The following is a 17,023-nucleotide window of genomic DNA, read 5'->3' on the forward strand; positions in this document are numbered from 1 at the left end:
TTATTTTTACGAAATGTTATTCTAAAAAAAATAAAGACAAAGACGACGATAACTAAGTTACCACAATAGCTTTGAACACACAGTGGGTGTTTTGCATTAGGGCTGGCCACAGAAAGGCTTTGATTAAATCCGAACGACGATCGGCAAGGGCATGGCGTTCATGTTTTTCAGGGCGTAAGAAACCTGTTATATGTGAAAGGAATAAAAAAAGAGAAAGGTGTGAGTACTGATTGATTTCGAAGCATTTGTTTCCAATTAATCATATTTTTTAATATAATTATAATTTAGAAAGATGCAAGTAGTAATTTTTTTTTACACATATGTGGTCTGTTCCAGTACTGCAAGAATCTACTAATTTTTACTATTTTTTCCGATAACATAAAGGAAAAAATGTTATCGTAGTAAAAAGTAGTAGCTTCTTTCAGGTTCTGGAACACAGCAATTGTTAGTAGTTTTATTATGTAAAGCTTTTTGAACGGTTTGATGTGGATTGAATAATGATGAGATTCATTTTTAATGAAATTATGTAACTGGACTCGACAGTTTGGTCAAAATTGAACTGGTTCGTATTATTTTCTGGACATATTGTTGTTGTGGAAAGAATGTGAAAATTTAGATCAGGTTATGACAGGAAGTTACTATACATATATACAAAACTAGCGGACCCGGCGAACTTCGTCTCGCTATTAAAGAATAAAATTTCATACAAAAACTCAATTTTCGATTTTTCCAATTTTCCGACTTTTCAAGAGGGATTTTCCAAAATTTTCTTCCGCAAAGACCTTCTCCTCGAAAATGCGAATAACTGACAAAAATTTTTACAGAAATCGGTCTAGCCGTTCTCATTTTATGAATTACTATACATTTTTTACACCATTTTTATACCCTACACCACTATGTGGGGAGGGTATTATAAGTTGGTTTTGGCCAAAAAGTTTGTAACGCATCGAAATAATGGTCCTAGACCCATACTTATATATACCAAAATGAATGTCACGACGAGCTGAGTCGATCTGGCTATGTGTGTCCGTCCGTCAGTCCGTCCGTCCGTCCGTCTGTCCGTCTGTCCATCTAAACCTTGTAATCACGCTACAGGTCGCAATTTTGATCAGATCGTCACCAAATTTTGGGTGTTGATGAGGGTCCCGGAGGGGAAGAAGCCTATTGATTTTGGTGATGGTCGGATAATATTCAGGGGTCGGAATGGGCAAAAAACTTATTTGGAAAAAAAACAACGTTTTATTTCAAAGCGAATATCTCCGCATATATAATGGGTATATCAAAAGCAAAACCTGCTAATGAAAGTAGAAAATATCACCTTTCAAACGATGTATAGTGGGTTGTCGTAGGTGGTCAAACAAAGAAGAAATCGCAATAGCCGCTAATACAACCCATCTTTTTATTTTTGCGATTTGAGTTATAATGACGAATATCACTGCTTTGGTTGGGGATCTTCCAAAAGCAAAGTCTGACTATGAAAGAAGAATATCCCACCTTTACAATGATTCAAAGCGGGTTGGCGTAGGTGGCCAAATAACGGAGATATAGTAATAGTCGGTAATACATCCCATTTTTCAATTATTTTCAAAATCGCGCTACAGGTCGCAATTTTGATCGGATCGTCACGAAATTTTGGGAGTTAATGGGGGTCCCACAGAGAAAGAAGCCTATTGATTTTGACGATGGTCGGATAATATTTAGGGGTCGGAATGGGCAGAAAACTTATTTGGAGAAAAGTCAACATTTTATTTCAAAGCCAATATCTCTGTTTCTTTAAGAGGTATATCAAAAACAAAACCTGGCAAGGAAAGTAGAAAATATCACCTTTACAACGATGTAAAGTAGGTTGTCGTAGGTGGTAAAATGGCAGAGATATGGCAATAGTCGATAATGCATCCCATTTTCCGATATTTTTGTAATCACACTACAGGTCGCAATTTTGATCGGATCGTCACGAAATTTTGGGGGTTAATCGTGGTCCCAAAGAGAAAGAAGCCTATTGATTTTGATGATGGTCGGATAATGTTCAGGGGTCGGAATGGGCAAACACTTATTTGGAGAAAGGTCAACGTTTTATTTCAAAGCCAATATCTCTGTTTCTTTAAGAGGTATATCAAAAGCAAAACCTGGCTAGGAAAGTAGAAAATATCACCTTTACAACGATGCAAAGTAGGTTGTCGTAGGTGGTAAAATAGCAGAGATATGGCAGTAGCCGATAATGCATCCCATTTTCCGATTTTTTTGTAATCACGCCACAGGTCGCAATTTTGATCGGATCGTCACGAAGTTTTGGGGGTTAATGGGGGTCCCACAGAGGAAGAAGCCTACTGATTTTAATGATGGTCGGATAATATTAAGGGGTCGGAATGGGTAAAAACTTATTTGGAGAATGGTCAACGTTTTATTTCAAAGCCAATATCTCTGTTTATTTAAGAGGTGTATCAAAAGCAAAACTTGGCAAGGAAAGTAGAAAATATCACCTTTACAACGATGTAAAGTAAGTTGTCGTAGCTGCTCAAACAATAGACGCAATAGTCGTTAATGCATCCCATTTTCCGATTTTTGTAACCACGCTACAGGTCGCAATTTTGATCGGATCGTCACAAAGTTTTTGGAATTTTATGCGGGTCCCACAGAGGAAGAAACCTATTTATTTTGGTGATGGTCGGATAATAGTCAGGAGTCGGAATAAGCGAAAAGCTTATGTGGAGAAAAGTCAAAGTTTTTTTCTTATAAGAATATTTCCGCTTCTAGTAGGAGTATTCCAAAAGGAAAGCCCGCCAATAGAAGAAGAAAATATGTCCTTTACATTGACGCAAAGTATGTTGGAGTAAGTGGGCAAACAACCGAGATATCGCAAAATATATTATAAAATATAATATATCCAATTTTTGCATTTTTTGTAATCACGCTACAGTTTGGAATTTTGATTGGAGAGTCACGAATTTTTGGGGGTTGATGGGGGAAGATGCCTATTGATTTTGGTGATAGTCGGATAATATTTAAGGATCGGAATGGGGAAAAACTCATGTGGAGATAAATTCAAAGTTGTATTCTTTGTGAAAATATCGATTTCTAGTAGGGTTATTTCAACGGCAAAGCCTGTCAATGGAAGAAGAAAATATTACCTGTACATTGGTGTAAAGTAGGTTGGCGAAGGTGGTCAAACAAGGGATATACCACAATAGTCGGCAATGCATCCAATTCTTCCATTCTACAGGTCGAAATTTTGATCGGATGGTCACAAAATTTTGGTTGCTTATGTGGGTCCCAGAGATAAAGAGGCATATTTTTGATTAAAAACCAAAATATGTTTGGTGGTAGTCGTATTATTTTCCCTAAAATAAATGTTTACCAGTGAAAAGCTTATGCACAGGGGTAGTGGTGTAGGGTATCACATGGTCGGCCCCGTCCCGACTATAGCCTTTGCTCACTTGTTTGTAATAATTTTTTTAAGTTGGAAAATCAAATTTCAATCGCCAACTTAAAACGCGTTTTTCTCGAAACCGTTTTTTTTGAGAGAGTGACATCACTCTTCAAGTAAGTGAACGATATTTGTATTAAGATGGCATATCATGGTACTAAAAATAAATTCGAGCTGTACTCATTGATTTAATAAAAGTCCCTAAAGCAATGAGTGCAGCTCGAATCTATTTTTAGTTCCATGATATGGAAGCATATTTTGTATCACCGAGTCTGAACTGCAAGTTTTTTCATAGCCGAAATAACCATGCTAATCACCGTCGAAAAATGTGGTGCTGTGTTGCCGGAACATCGTACTCACGTCAAAAATAGAAGGAATTGGCATAGGTGGATGAATTTTGGTACACGTACTAATTGTTGGCGACGGCAAAAAATTGGGATGGTTGGTCCACGTTTTGATAAAACCCCCATATAACGGTACTTGCAATTTTCGATATTTTTAATATTTTGGCTAAATTTGTTTACTAAATTGTCTGAATTTTGTGTTGCGGGGTTCCCAGATAACAAAAAAAAAAAAAAAAACAAAAACAAGTAAGCCAAGGCTATAGTCGGAAGGAGCCGACCATGTGATACCCTACACCACTACCCCTGGGAATTAGCTTTCCACAAATCAACATTTTTTTATGGAACAAATTAACTTATTTTAAGAAATAACTCTTTGGATTCTGACACCAAGTCTAAACAATATAACATCCCAGAAGAAACAAGGGAGACTTCTCTCATACCAATGAGTGAGTTTACCTCTATCTCCGAGTCCGAACGGCGTGCCCTAAGACACCATTTGTAGAGAAGTTTTACATGGCTGAAATACACTGTGCAACATTTTCAAGGTAATTTCATATGCGGTTTTTATGAAAGTACTGACGCAATAGACAAAAACCCTCTTTGGATTTTGCTTTGTTAGATCGGGTTCGGATTTTATGGCCCGATCTAAACATGGCTAAATATTGACTTTTTAAAGAAAATCGGGGCTATATCTTTGAAACCAATACGAATCTTTCCATGACATCCGCAGCAAACTTGTAGATAAGAACAAGAAGAATGTATTTGGAAACATAATGAACACGAATAACCTAATTTATTGCCTCAAATTTTATAATATATCTAAAATTTTCGTGATTTGTATATATTTCGCAGCGTATCTCCAAAACAGTCAAATTTTTCTTAATGTTATCTTTGGGAAAAATATTCAATGGAATGTAATACACAACTCTTCAGAACATATCATTGTTGTAAATATGGGAATAAACAGCCTGTGTGAACGTTGTTTGAAATATGTTTTGTAGAAAGTATGATATGAAATACCGCCTAAACAACATGAAATACGTGTTTTACAGTTTCAGAATGTTCTGAAGAATTGCTAAGGACATTATTTGGAAATTTTTGCGAAAGGCTACTTGGTTCAACTATCACTAGTTTGGCAGTTACTGACCATAATTCCATAAATTATGTAATCTTTCCTATATTTTATCAATTTTGATGTGCTATATGAGGTTTTTCGTAGTTCGTATGTCAGACATATAAGTTCTACTACTTTAGGACTACAATATTGCTAAAGACCGCAAAGCAAAATTCGTATTAGTATCTGAGATAATGCACGAATCAATTAAAAAAGGGTAAAAAAGGGCCGGGCTAAAACGGCATAGATGAGGCCATAAAATCCAAACCCGATCTAAAAACACGAAATCCAACTAGGGATTTTGTAGTCTTAGTATGTAGTTTCAGAAAATGTCCACTAGAAATTGTTTGCATTTTCAGTGGTGCACAGTGATACTCAAAAAAATATCGCAAACATTACTGAAGGGTATTTTGCCACCGTTGAAAATTTGATGTTGCCTGACAGGGGAATCAATTTCGTAAAAAATGACTGCCATGTATGTATAAAAATCCAATTGGACAATTAATACGCTAGGCCACCATGTAATTTGCGATAACGCAAAAACTGGGAATGGGAAGATGTGGCTCTTTACACAAAACTCATTATATATTAGGCTGGAGGCCCATTACCTAGTAGACATCAATTTGCCTAACCACGAATTAAACGATTCTTCTATCGCACATTAAGTCGATAATTTGTAGACAATTGACGTGCCCCACGGTTTTATTTTAGTCTAGTCTATGCATATGTTTATAATTCCCACGACTGTATCTATTTTATTATTTTTTGGGTTTTAGTACATTTATCTTAAACATTGCAATGTATGTTTAACATAAAACCGTTTAACTTAAAAAGTTTTTTTACCTATTTTTATTTGTAATTGTTTAGATGTCGTCTGTGTGTTAAAAATATTGAAAAAGTAAAACAATTCTAACAAAAACGCTGTTTTATTTTTCCCTTAAAAATATTTAAGAGTAATTTTGACCATCTATGAACGCTGGCGTGCGAGAATGCCCATCTATGATCGGGACTTAGCAGTCGTAAAGTTCTACCGATAGTAAGAGTGTTGTCAACTTTTATTTTAACTTTTCCTTCATAATTTTGCATTTTAATTTTACCGATTTTTTTCGGTAACTCAAAAATGAGTTTGGGAATCGCGCTACTGATAAAAATTATGGACGTAGGTCCAATTTTGATACACATACCATATAACGGTACCTCCCGATATTCTGTATTTTGACTAAATTTGCTGAATGTTTGCTTTGAGGGCTCCCAGTGAACAAACAACTTTTCTGCTAAAAATTATGAGCATAGGCCCACGTTTTGATGTTGCCCCCATAGAACGGTACCGCCCGATTTTTGGGATTTTTAAGATTTTAGTCACATTATCCGAAGTAGTTGATATTTGGTATTTAGTATTCGCCAGGGCTGCGAAATTTTCCTACAGAGAATCGTTGATATTGGACCACTTTTGATATAGCCCATGGATCGGCACAGGCCGATTTTTGGTATTTTCATGGTTTTATCCACATTATCCACCCGAACTTGTGAACTTATCGAAAATTTTGTCTTGAAATAAAGTAATTTTCTTTAAAAAAAGCTTGTTTTTCGACCGATTAATGGTCAAGAAACGCCGTTTTTTTGTTAAAAATTGAGATTTCGATTTTGACTGCTCACTATTTTAAAAAATTTGGTCTTCTTAATATTTTGTCCAAACATACTTTAAGTTCGAAGATGGACCATATCGGTCCACTCTTTCAGGTACCTCCCCCAGAAAATTTAGAAAATGTTCGGAAATATTGTGTGAACGATAACTCTTAAAGGTAGTAACCGATTGGTCCATACTTTACCCATCGTGAAATTTCTACCAGACATAAATGAAGTTCCAATATGGACTCTATCGGTCCAGTCCTTCAGGTACCTCCCCAGCAAAATTTTAAAAATGTTCGGAAAAATTGTGCGGACGATAACACATGAAGGAAGTGACCGATTTGGTCCATACTTTACACATCCTAATATATCTACCAGATATAGATCAGGTTCGAATATGGACTATATTTGTCCACTCCTTCGGATACCTTCTACACAAAATTTCGGATAAGTCCACTTTAAGACTTACTCTTGAATCACTTTGATTTTTTTCATTTTTTTTCAATACATACTCCTTAGGCCATTTTAGGTCGATTAATTCAATTAATTAATTAATTAATTAATTAATTAAAAACTTTGATTTTTGTTGAAGCAACATGCATTCGCTGCCTCAATTCAGACGGTGAAACTTTTTTTCAGGAGCAAGTCCATATTTTTTAAGAAAACAGCCCGAAAGGTGCCCCTATGGCACCATATGTAGTGACTGGAGAACACGATAGCTCTCGAACTGATCAGCCGAATTGGTCCAAAATTTGGCCTTCGTCATATTTTGTCCAAACTTAGTTTCAGTTCGAAGGTGGACAATACAGGACCTCAACTTCTGGTACTTCCCCCCAATGTCACTATACAGGTATGTACGATATTTCTTGAACGGGGCAACCAATTTGGCCCATACTTTGGATCTCCTATTATATTGTCCAAATTTAGTTTAACTTCTAAAATGGCCCATAACGGTCCACTCCTCCCTCACAAAAGTTCAACACTTGTGTTAAAGTGCAGTTTAGGGTCTGTTCGAAGATCCTTTGTAAATGTATACCGATGCTATTCGTTGTGGTCCAAAAGTTATACGATGACCCAGTGAAATGACTAGTGGGCGCGATATCAATCGAAAAGATATGACTTCTAAAATAAGATCCACTTCCGTAATTGACTATGTCGGTCCATTCCTTTAAGTAACTACTAATGTAACTATTACTATATAAGTGTCTAAAAATGTGTATATGTGTGTATTTGCCGCGACATGACCTTGTTAAAATAATGGGTTTGTAGGGGGTTTTGTAATGAGTAGTTTTGCTAGGCTGTTTAGGATGTCTACCCGAACGCCCAAAAATTTACTTTGGAAACTTCCAAAACTACTTTTTTCTTTGCACATTTTGGTAGATTGCTCAAGTGAAGGAGAATATTTCGAACATGGTGTAACTTGAAGTAGTGCCAAATATCGATGTAAAAAGCTTCAATTGAAAAAAGCCCAGTACTGGAAAAACAAATTATCCAATATAAAAATATCCAAAATAATTCAAATCTTGCTAGTTGGTATGTGCAAAGTCTAAGGATTCGCATCTTTCAAAAACTTTTTAAAAAAATTACTACTGCTGAATACTGCATCGACGATCCAGATAGCAGCTTCATTACAGACCAAAATTACTTAAGGTTTCGCATCTTTCAAAAACTTCTTAAAAAAATACTACTGCTGAATACTGCATCGACGATTCAGACAACAGCTTTATTACTTAAGGGGGATTTCAGAATTTTTGTGTCCCTTTTTGGAAATTTTAACTTTCAGACAAAAATGTGGATTAGGATTAGAGCTCAAAGATGTGGAGAAGGAGGTACTTGAAGAAATGGATCGAAATAGTCAATTTTGGAAGTGGATCTTATTTTTGGAGAAATTTCTTTTCGATAGATATTGCGCCCACTAGTCATTTTAGTTGGTCACCGTATAATGTATAGCTTTTGGACTAATATGTCAGAACGTATGGACATAATATCGCTGTGAACATGACCACAACAAGTAGCATCGGTATAAATTTCCAAAGATCTTTGAACAGACCCTTAACTGCACGTAAACAAAAATGTTTAACTTTTGCGGGATAGGTACCCTAAAGAGAGGACAGATATTGACCTTTTTAGAGGTTAACCTAAATTTGGACAAAATATTAGGAAATCCAAAGTTTGGATGCTATTTTCAAGAGATATTGTGAGTTTAGTGATTTTTTATTTTTGGGGTGACAAAATATTACGAATACCAAATCTGTTGATTAGTTCGAGGGTCATCGTGCGCTCCAGCCACTGTACATGTTTTTTTTACATTTTTCGTCCTATTTTCTCAGGACAACAAACTTCAAATTGATTCGAGAGCAGGTCTCAAACTGAACTTATCCGAAATTTTGTGTGGGAGGTACCCTAAGGAGTGGGCCGACTGAGTCCATATTGGAACTTCATTTATGACTGGTAGAAATTTCACGACGTGCAAAGTGTGGACCAAATCGGACACTCCGAACATTTTTGAACTTTTGTGGAGGAGGTACCCGGTTCATTCGTTCGAGAGTTATCGTGCGGTCCCGCCTGCCAGACTGACGCCGGGCACTATTAGATCGACGGATTTCGGACTTTCGGACTTTGCTGGCCACCAAATTTACTTCCAAATTTTACGGACAAAAATCGGTAAATTTAAAATGCTTATATTTCTGCCTATTGCAAGAGCTCTGTCAACAAATCAGTTAGAGAATCTAAAAAATCTAAGGGTCTGTTTCACTATGTCGAAAGAAAACGAATGCGAACGAAAAAGACTTAAACTTAGCTATTCATGGAAATATTGACTTTGTTTTTGCTTCGAAACAACTACCAAATTTGAAAATCATATACGAGTTTAGTAGTTTTTCTTTCGTTTTTATTTTCGTTCGACATAGTGAAACAGGCTATAAATCTAAAAACTAAGCTAATAATCCCAATGATATAAATGTTTTAAAATTTTCTTTGTAAATATCGTTGAAATACATTATATGATCCCGAGGGACTTTCTCACTAATCAGAAAGCTATTGAACTAATTCCTTTAGATGAAAGGAACATCCAACAGTAGGCTCAATACACTGTTGCTTATCATAGTCAGCCATCAATGGTAGAAAAATTCGACAGATTCAGATAGTTAATTCCATATTGACTGTATAACTGAGTCAACAGTGGCTAACCAGAAAAATAAGATGTGAACTGAAAACTTATTTTTTCTTATTTATACACCAATTGCTATTGCTAAGAACGAAAACGTCAATGAAATGAAATAATAATCTAATGTTCAAGATAAAAAAAATATTGATGTCCGGATTATCGAGGTACGAAAAATATGAGTTGTCCGGATTATAGAGTCTACAATGTAAAAAAAAATCTAGTGTTCGGATTATCGCGTTGTCCGGATTAACGAGTGTCCGGATTATCGAGAGTATACTGTATTTCGATGAGGCATATTTGCCCGTGTGAAGGTCGTTAGTCTAAGACTGAGGGTATAAATATCTCCAATGAATTCCGAAATACTTAGTTTTAGTTATTTTAAATTATTGTTATCAATCTAAAAGAAACACATATTTTTTACATACCCAAATTGAAATCGTTATCCAAATAATAGGGCACCTTTTGATTGACCATTTTCCAGGCTAAGCGAACACAGGCACTGACAAAATGCATTAACGGTGGACATGATTCCAAACAGGAATATTCGTGTAATGTTGAAAGTACCTAATAACAAGCAAAAAAATATATCAAAACATATTACATTTATTTATGTAAATTAATTCAACAGCTTACCTGATTAAATACTGATCTTTCAATCTCACCCAAGGGGTAGGTGTCGATGGTATCATGTAAATGTTGACGAATGGATCGATCCAATGCCAATGTAATTTCATTTGTACTATCCAGGGGACAATTGAGAGTTCGTCGAACTTCCATAACTTTGCGTTCTCGCATGCCATGACACAAACGAAATGAAAGCTGAAATTGCAAAAAAAACGTAAACTTTAATATTTTTTATAACAAAAGACTAAGACCAGATCTAAAGTTAAAACACTGTTGCAAATAACACAAATTTGTTGTTATACATTAAATTAATGGTGTCTTTCAAAGTCTATCATCCAGTTTAAAGTCTAATAACATGTTTTTTGCTCCATCGAACGATAACAAAATTAATCGAATAACTCTAAATTATCAACTTGACGGTGCTATAACTTCTTTTTTGATTGAAACTGGTAATTTGCCAGGTTTTTCATACTCCACAACTTTTCAATTAGCCACCGGCGTTTTTCATAAATTTTCAAATGATGAAATATTTTAAATGGATTATTTGAAGTGGTTTTCAATAGAAATGTGATCTTGTCCATCAAAGTCATTGAATAAGTTTCAATTTAGAAAACGAAAGTTTTTCCTACAGAAAATGTAACAACATCTATCATTCAGAGTTTGACTACTAATTATCGGCTTTAATACAATAGAGTGGAAAATATTTAGTTATGATTTTTAACACTCTGTAATAAGAGCTCATAATTATTTATAGCAGAAATTTACATTTTTAAAGTGGGTGTTAGCGAAGAATATCATTTAAAATGCAAGTAAACGAGGGTTATAGTCGGACGGGGCCGACCATGTGATACCCTATATCACTTCAACTGGACACTGTTTTTCACGGAATTTATTTAATATGATTGCGACAAGTTATGTTATTGATATAATTGATATTGCTGTGAAAATAACTGATAGATTTAAGTTAATTCAGACTGTTGGCGTGATACCACTGACCGTCGATAGGTCAGGGATCAACAGAGATGAAAATAAAAGACAAAACAAACAAGTGGATCAGTTTCAAATATTTTCAATGTTTATTGGTGGTATAGGGTTTCTGCGAACGAGAAACATTACCTTTTGTATGACTCGACAACGAAATGATTGCAATAGGAGTGTGACTCCTTCGAAAGTTAAATAGCAAGTGAAGTTGCCGATGGGCAGAATAACGTTCACAAGGCCGTGACGTCAACTACGACTGCAGCATTGGAAAGCGCCCAAACACAACCAAAAGTTGGTTTTTAAGTTTAGTGTTCTTAATTTGTCGAAATATGGCCCCAGAATTTAAAATTTTGACAAAAAATTTAATTTGGATATTTTTCCCATTTTACTGGCCAAAAGTCAGATTTCGCACCTTATAATTTCAGCTGTTTGGTATTACTTTTTTATAAAAAACATGTCAAAACAACTAAAAATTAATTTTGTTTTTGTATTTACCATTTTACCGTTACGTGGTAAGCGGTCAAATGAGAACTTTTATGTATTATTAAAAACGTGTTAACGAAATATGTTTCTTTCTAACCGTTCAAAGTGTACCAAAATCAAAATATTTATATGAGTAACACATTGACAAATAAGTATTCAATGTCTGTTTATCGAAAATGTGTAGGTATCTTCATTATACCCTACACCACTATGTGGGGAGGGTATTATAAGCAATGAACGGAAACAAACAAAACGATTCCCGTACCAATCACACAAAGCCACAAACTTTTCAGCTTCTCTGAATCGTTTCATTCTCACAACCAAAACAAAAACACAAACTTTTCAACGTAAAAAGATGGAAACCGTACGATTGGTGAAATGTAACTTCGGCTATGCTTTGCCGAGTTGTTTCATTCACCACCGAAACGACAAGTATTTTTGGGAAACGTTTGCCGTGCGTATTGTCAATGGCACACTCAGACGCACACACACGTGTGATTGCTTAACAACCCTATAAGTTAGCATCAGCATACCACAGTGAACACAGTGAATTTTATCAACCACCAAACGTTTTTGATTTATTCACATGTGTTTAGTACTATTCCGTTTTCTATCTGCTCTTGTGGAGTTGAGTACTTTTCGCTTTTCGTTTTGTTCGTACTCACGGATGTAAACAAAACAAAACTAAACAGCGAGCTCGGCCAACGTGGGTTATGTTTCGTTTTGTATTGTTCCTATGGAAAATACGAAACGAAACGATTGGAAATGTTATTTAAAGTATTTTTACGTACGCTGATTATAAGTTGGTTTTGGCCAAAAAGTTTGTAACGCATCGAAATAATGGTCGTAGACCCATACTTATATATACCAAAATGAATGTCTCGGCGAGCTGAGTCGATCTGGCTATGTGTGTCCACTTGTAATCACGCTACAGGTCGCAATTTTTATCGGATCGTCACGAAATTATGGATGTTGATGGGGGTCCCGGAGGGGAAGAAGCCTATTGATTTTGGTGATGGTCGGATAATATTTAGGGGTCGTAATGGGCAAAAAACTTATTTGGAGATAAAGAAAACGTTTTTGTCCTAAGCGAATATCTCAGCTTCAATATGGGGTATACCAAAAGCAGAACCTGGCCATGAAATTAGAAAATATCGCCTTTCTAATGATGTAAAGTAGGTTCTCGTAGGTGATCAAACAACGAATATATCGCAATAGCCGCTAATAGAACCCAACTTTTTATTTTTGCGATTTTAATAATAATGACGAATATCACAGCTTCGGCTGGGGATCTTCCAAAAACAAAGTCTGACTATGAAAGTAGAAAATCCCATCTTTACAGTGATGCAAAGTAGGTTGGCGTAGGTGGCCACATAACGGAGATATCACAATAGTCGGCAATACATCCCATTTTTTTCATTTTTTTTTGTAATCACGCTACAGGTCGCAATTTTGATCGGATCGTCACGAAATTTTGGGGGCTAATGGGGATCCTACAGAGAAAGAAGCCTATTGATTTTGGTGATGGTCGGATAATATTCAGGGGTCGGAATGGGCAAAAAACTTATTTGGAGAAAAAGTCAACGTTTTATTTCAAAGCGAATATCTCCGCTTCTAAAAGGGGCAGATCAAAAGCAAAACCTGCTAATGAAAGTAGAAAATATCACCTTTGCAACGATGTTACGTAGGTTGTCGTAGGTGGTCAAACAACGAATATATCGCAATAGCCGCTAATAGAACCCAACTTTTTATTTTTGCGATTTTAATAATAATGACTAGATATCGGATTTTGCATATTTGCATATTTTTTATTAATAAAGATACGAAAATTCTGATTGGACCAAAATTCGTTTTGAAGAAAACTGAATGCAATGACAGGCTCATATTTTTTATTTTTTTTTGCATATTTGCATATTTTGCATATGCACAGGATATGCAAAAAATATGCAAAATATGCAAAATATGCAAAAAATATGCAAAATATGCAAAAATATGCAAAATATCCAAGTATTTTTTTTGGCAAAAATCATCAAATTAAATTTGGAAAGTAATCAAAAAGTGTTCTAAATTAAGTTTATTGCCGTTAAACGTCGATTTCTTAGCAGATTATCATGTTATTAATTATTATTCCGCCACAGCAATAAATCTGGACTAAAAGACTTAGAAAATTTCCTATAACCTAGCCTTCTTATTACAACATAAGTTGCTTTCTAATACAAATTTGTTCAAAAACTCAATCAGAAATGTCAAAATGTACGTATCGAAATAATTTGATAGTTTCTGCTCGGCCAAAGTTGTCTGACAGAATAACAAATGAGCTAGAAATTAAGACTAAGAAAATATTGAATATTACATAAAATTTTTTATATTTTATTAAAAGCATATAAAAAATATATACGGTGCCATCATGAATATTTCCCTCTGAATTTTCCACACGGAAAATAACTTTAAAAGGCGAAATTCTTTTAAAATCAATATTTGTTAAAAGTTGAAAACAACTAGATTCGCTTCATTATGGCGTATTCTAGTCGAATAGACACAAATATTCCCTTTTTGGGCATAAATACGGAAATAAAAAATTGTGAAATTGGGGAAAGGAAACAAATTCTGCACGGAATTTTTATTCATGATTTCACTGATAACTATATTTTAATACCCTAAGGATATTATGTCTTAGTGAATGAGTTTGCAACATGCAAAATGAGACGAAATAGACCAACAGTTCCTTTTGATGATCTGCATAGATTCGCACTTATCCATCTCGCCATGTCTTTTTGAAAACAAAGCCCAGGTCACCTTTATAGACCACTTCGCACTTGTTTGGCCCTAGGGCGACCCCTATTTTGGTAAGAATCGATTCAGATTTGGATATTGCTCCCATATATACAGTACATTCGCGGTAATCCCTACACCACAGGTTTCGGCGGTGTCCGAATTATCAAATTGTTCGGATTAACGAATTGTATGGAAAATAAATTATTTTATATGATTAAATCACTCGTGGAAGTTATATAATAATACTTTTTAAATTGTAATTGCTAATAACGAATACTTAAATGAAAGTGCTCTACGTGTAAAAAATAGTGAAATTTTTCTACTCGACAATCCGGAAAAAGAAAACCAGTAAAGAAAGGGTCAAAGTCGGGCGGGGCCGACTACATGATACCCTACACCACTGTGAATATGTAAAATATAAATCGGAGCTATATCCAAATCTTAACAGAGTTCGATATAATTTGGCACATTTATTTCCCGACCGAATTCAGTCACACATTCCAAATATCATTGAAATCGGACTTATGTAGCGTGTTTGGTGCAGCAAATACGCGAAATCGGCCGAAAATATATTTAGGAGCTATATCCAAATCTGAACCGATTTCGATATAATTTGACACATTTATTTCTAGACCGAATTCGGTCACACATTCCAAATTTCATCGAAATGGGAAATATATAGCGTGTTTGGTACAGAAAATTTAGTCACACATTTAAAATGACATCAAAATTGGACGTATATAGCGTGTTTGGCGCAGCAAATACGTGAAATCGGGCGAAAATATATATATGGGAGCTATATCCAAATCTGAACCGATTTTCACCAAAAGCAATAGCGTTCTTCCTATGGATTAAAAAATTGTAGTCCCCAATTTTCAGCTGAATTGGACAAAAAATGCGACCTGTACGTTGCGAACAAAAATACGTGGACAGACGGACAGACATGCATAAATTGACTCAGAAAGTGATTATATGTATATCCCCAAAAGGAACTATGGATCTATTTCGTTTCCTTTTGTATGTTACATACAAATGCACAGAGACATAATACCCCTTAGGGTAGAAATAGCGATGACTACCTCTAGCTCCTTTGTTTTTCTGCTAGACAATTTTGGCCGTTTAGAAACTATCACTATATTTGGACACGTTGATTTAACATTTCTGATTGAGTTTTTGAAATTTTTCCATTATCTATCTACATTTGTATAGGAAGCAAATTATGTTGTAATAGGAATGCTGGGTTATTTGACATTTTCTCACCTTGTGAAAACTGATTTAAGTCTTGTTAGTCTAGATTTATTGCTGTGGCGGAATATCTGGAGAGTCTCAATAACATAATAATCTGCAAAAAACTATGTTAAACGTCAAAAAACTTAATTTACAATGCTTTTTTGATGTTTTTTTTGTCAAAAAAACACTTGCATATTTAGCATATTTTTTGCATATTTTGCATATTTTTTGCATATTTTTTGCATATATTTTGCATATTTTTGATATGACCCCAAATATCGAAAAATTGACCCTCAAAACGCCTAGATCCAAAATTTGAGTCCAATCGGATAAGAAATAAAAAACATGCTAAAATCCGATGTCTAATAATGACAAATAACACAGCTTTGGTTCGGGAACTTCCAAAAGCAAAGTCTGACAATGAAAGTAAAAAATCCCATCATTACAATGATGTAAAGCAGGTTGACCTACGCCAAATAACGGAGATATCGCAATAGTCGGTAATAGATCCCATTTTTCCACTTTTTTTGGAAATCACGCTACAGGTCGCAATTCTAATTGGATCGTCACGAAATTTTGGGTGTTATTGGGGGTCCCACAGAGGAGTCGGAATGTGACAAAAAAAATATTTGGAAAAAAAGACCAACGTTTTATTTCAAAGTTAATAAGCAAAACCTGGCAAGGGAAGTAGAAAATATCACCTTTACAACGATGTGAAGTATTTTGTCATAGGTGGTCAAACAATAGAGATATCGTAATAGTCGGTAATGCATCCCTTTTTCCATTTTTGTGCAATCACACTACGAAATTTTGATCGGATCCTCACGCAATTTTGGGGGTTGATGGGGGTCTAACAGAGAAAGAAGCCTATTGATGGTTGGCATACATCCCACTTTTCCATTTTGTATTTGGGTTGTACTTTCGATGCACTTAAATGCGTTTCAAAAAATTGATCTGTGTTAATGAAGACATTCAGAGCAAAGGCGCTAAGCTATCCCAATTTTAATATTTTGAATTTTATTAGTCAAAAGCTTATGAACAGGGGTAGTGGTGTAGGGTATTACATAGTCGGCCCCGACCCGACTATAGCCTTGGCTAACTTGTTTTTGTTTATAAATAGTCATTCAATGGGTGTTAACTTAGAACTAACGCAGAAACAAAACAATTTTGAGTTTATATAGGCTTTTAACGTTTCGGCAAGGTTTGGCAATGGAAGCAAAAATTAAAATGGGTTCACAGATTCGTGCCAAATC

The 17,023-nt window shown here is 35.2% G+C and overlaps 1 protein-coding gene across 4 annotated transcripts in view; it reads right to left on the reverse strand.

Annotated features, from left to right (window-relative positions):
* Positions 1–41: 41 nt before the first annotated feature.
* The window catches only part of LOC141391186 (uncharacterized), a 249,377-nt gene continuing 232,395 nt past the window's right edge, over positions 42–17,023 (reverse strand). For all 4 annotated transcript variants that reach the window (XM_073964096.1, XM_073964097.1, XM_073964093.1 and 1 more), the window contains exons 6-8: positions 10,311–10,496; positions 10,103–10,241; positions 42–183 (exon numbers count right to left, since the gene is read on the reverse strand). In XM_073964096.1, the coding sequence (XP_073820197.1) occupies positions 53–183; positions 10,103–10,241; positions 10,311–10,496 (456 nt within the window). In that variant the 3' untranslated portion in view covers positions 42–52. The remainder of the gene's footprint in view (positions 184–10,102; positions 10,242–10,310; positions 10,497–17,023) is intronic.

The sequence above is a fragment of the Musca autumnalis genome, unplaced genomic scaffold (genome assembly GCF_047663935.1).
Source record: "Musca autumnalis isolate F117 unplaced genomic scaffold, ASM4766393v1 scaffold_1, whole genome shotgun sequence".
NCBI classification, from domain to species: domain Eukaryota; kingdom Metazoa; phylum Arthropoda; class Insecta; order Diptera; family Muscidae; genus Musca; species Musca autumnalis.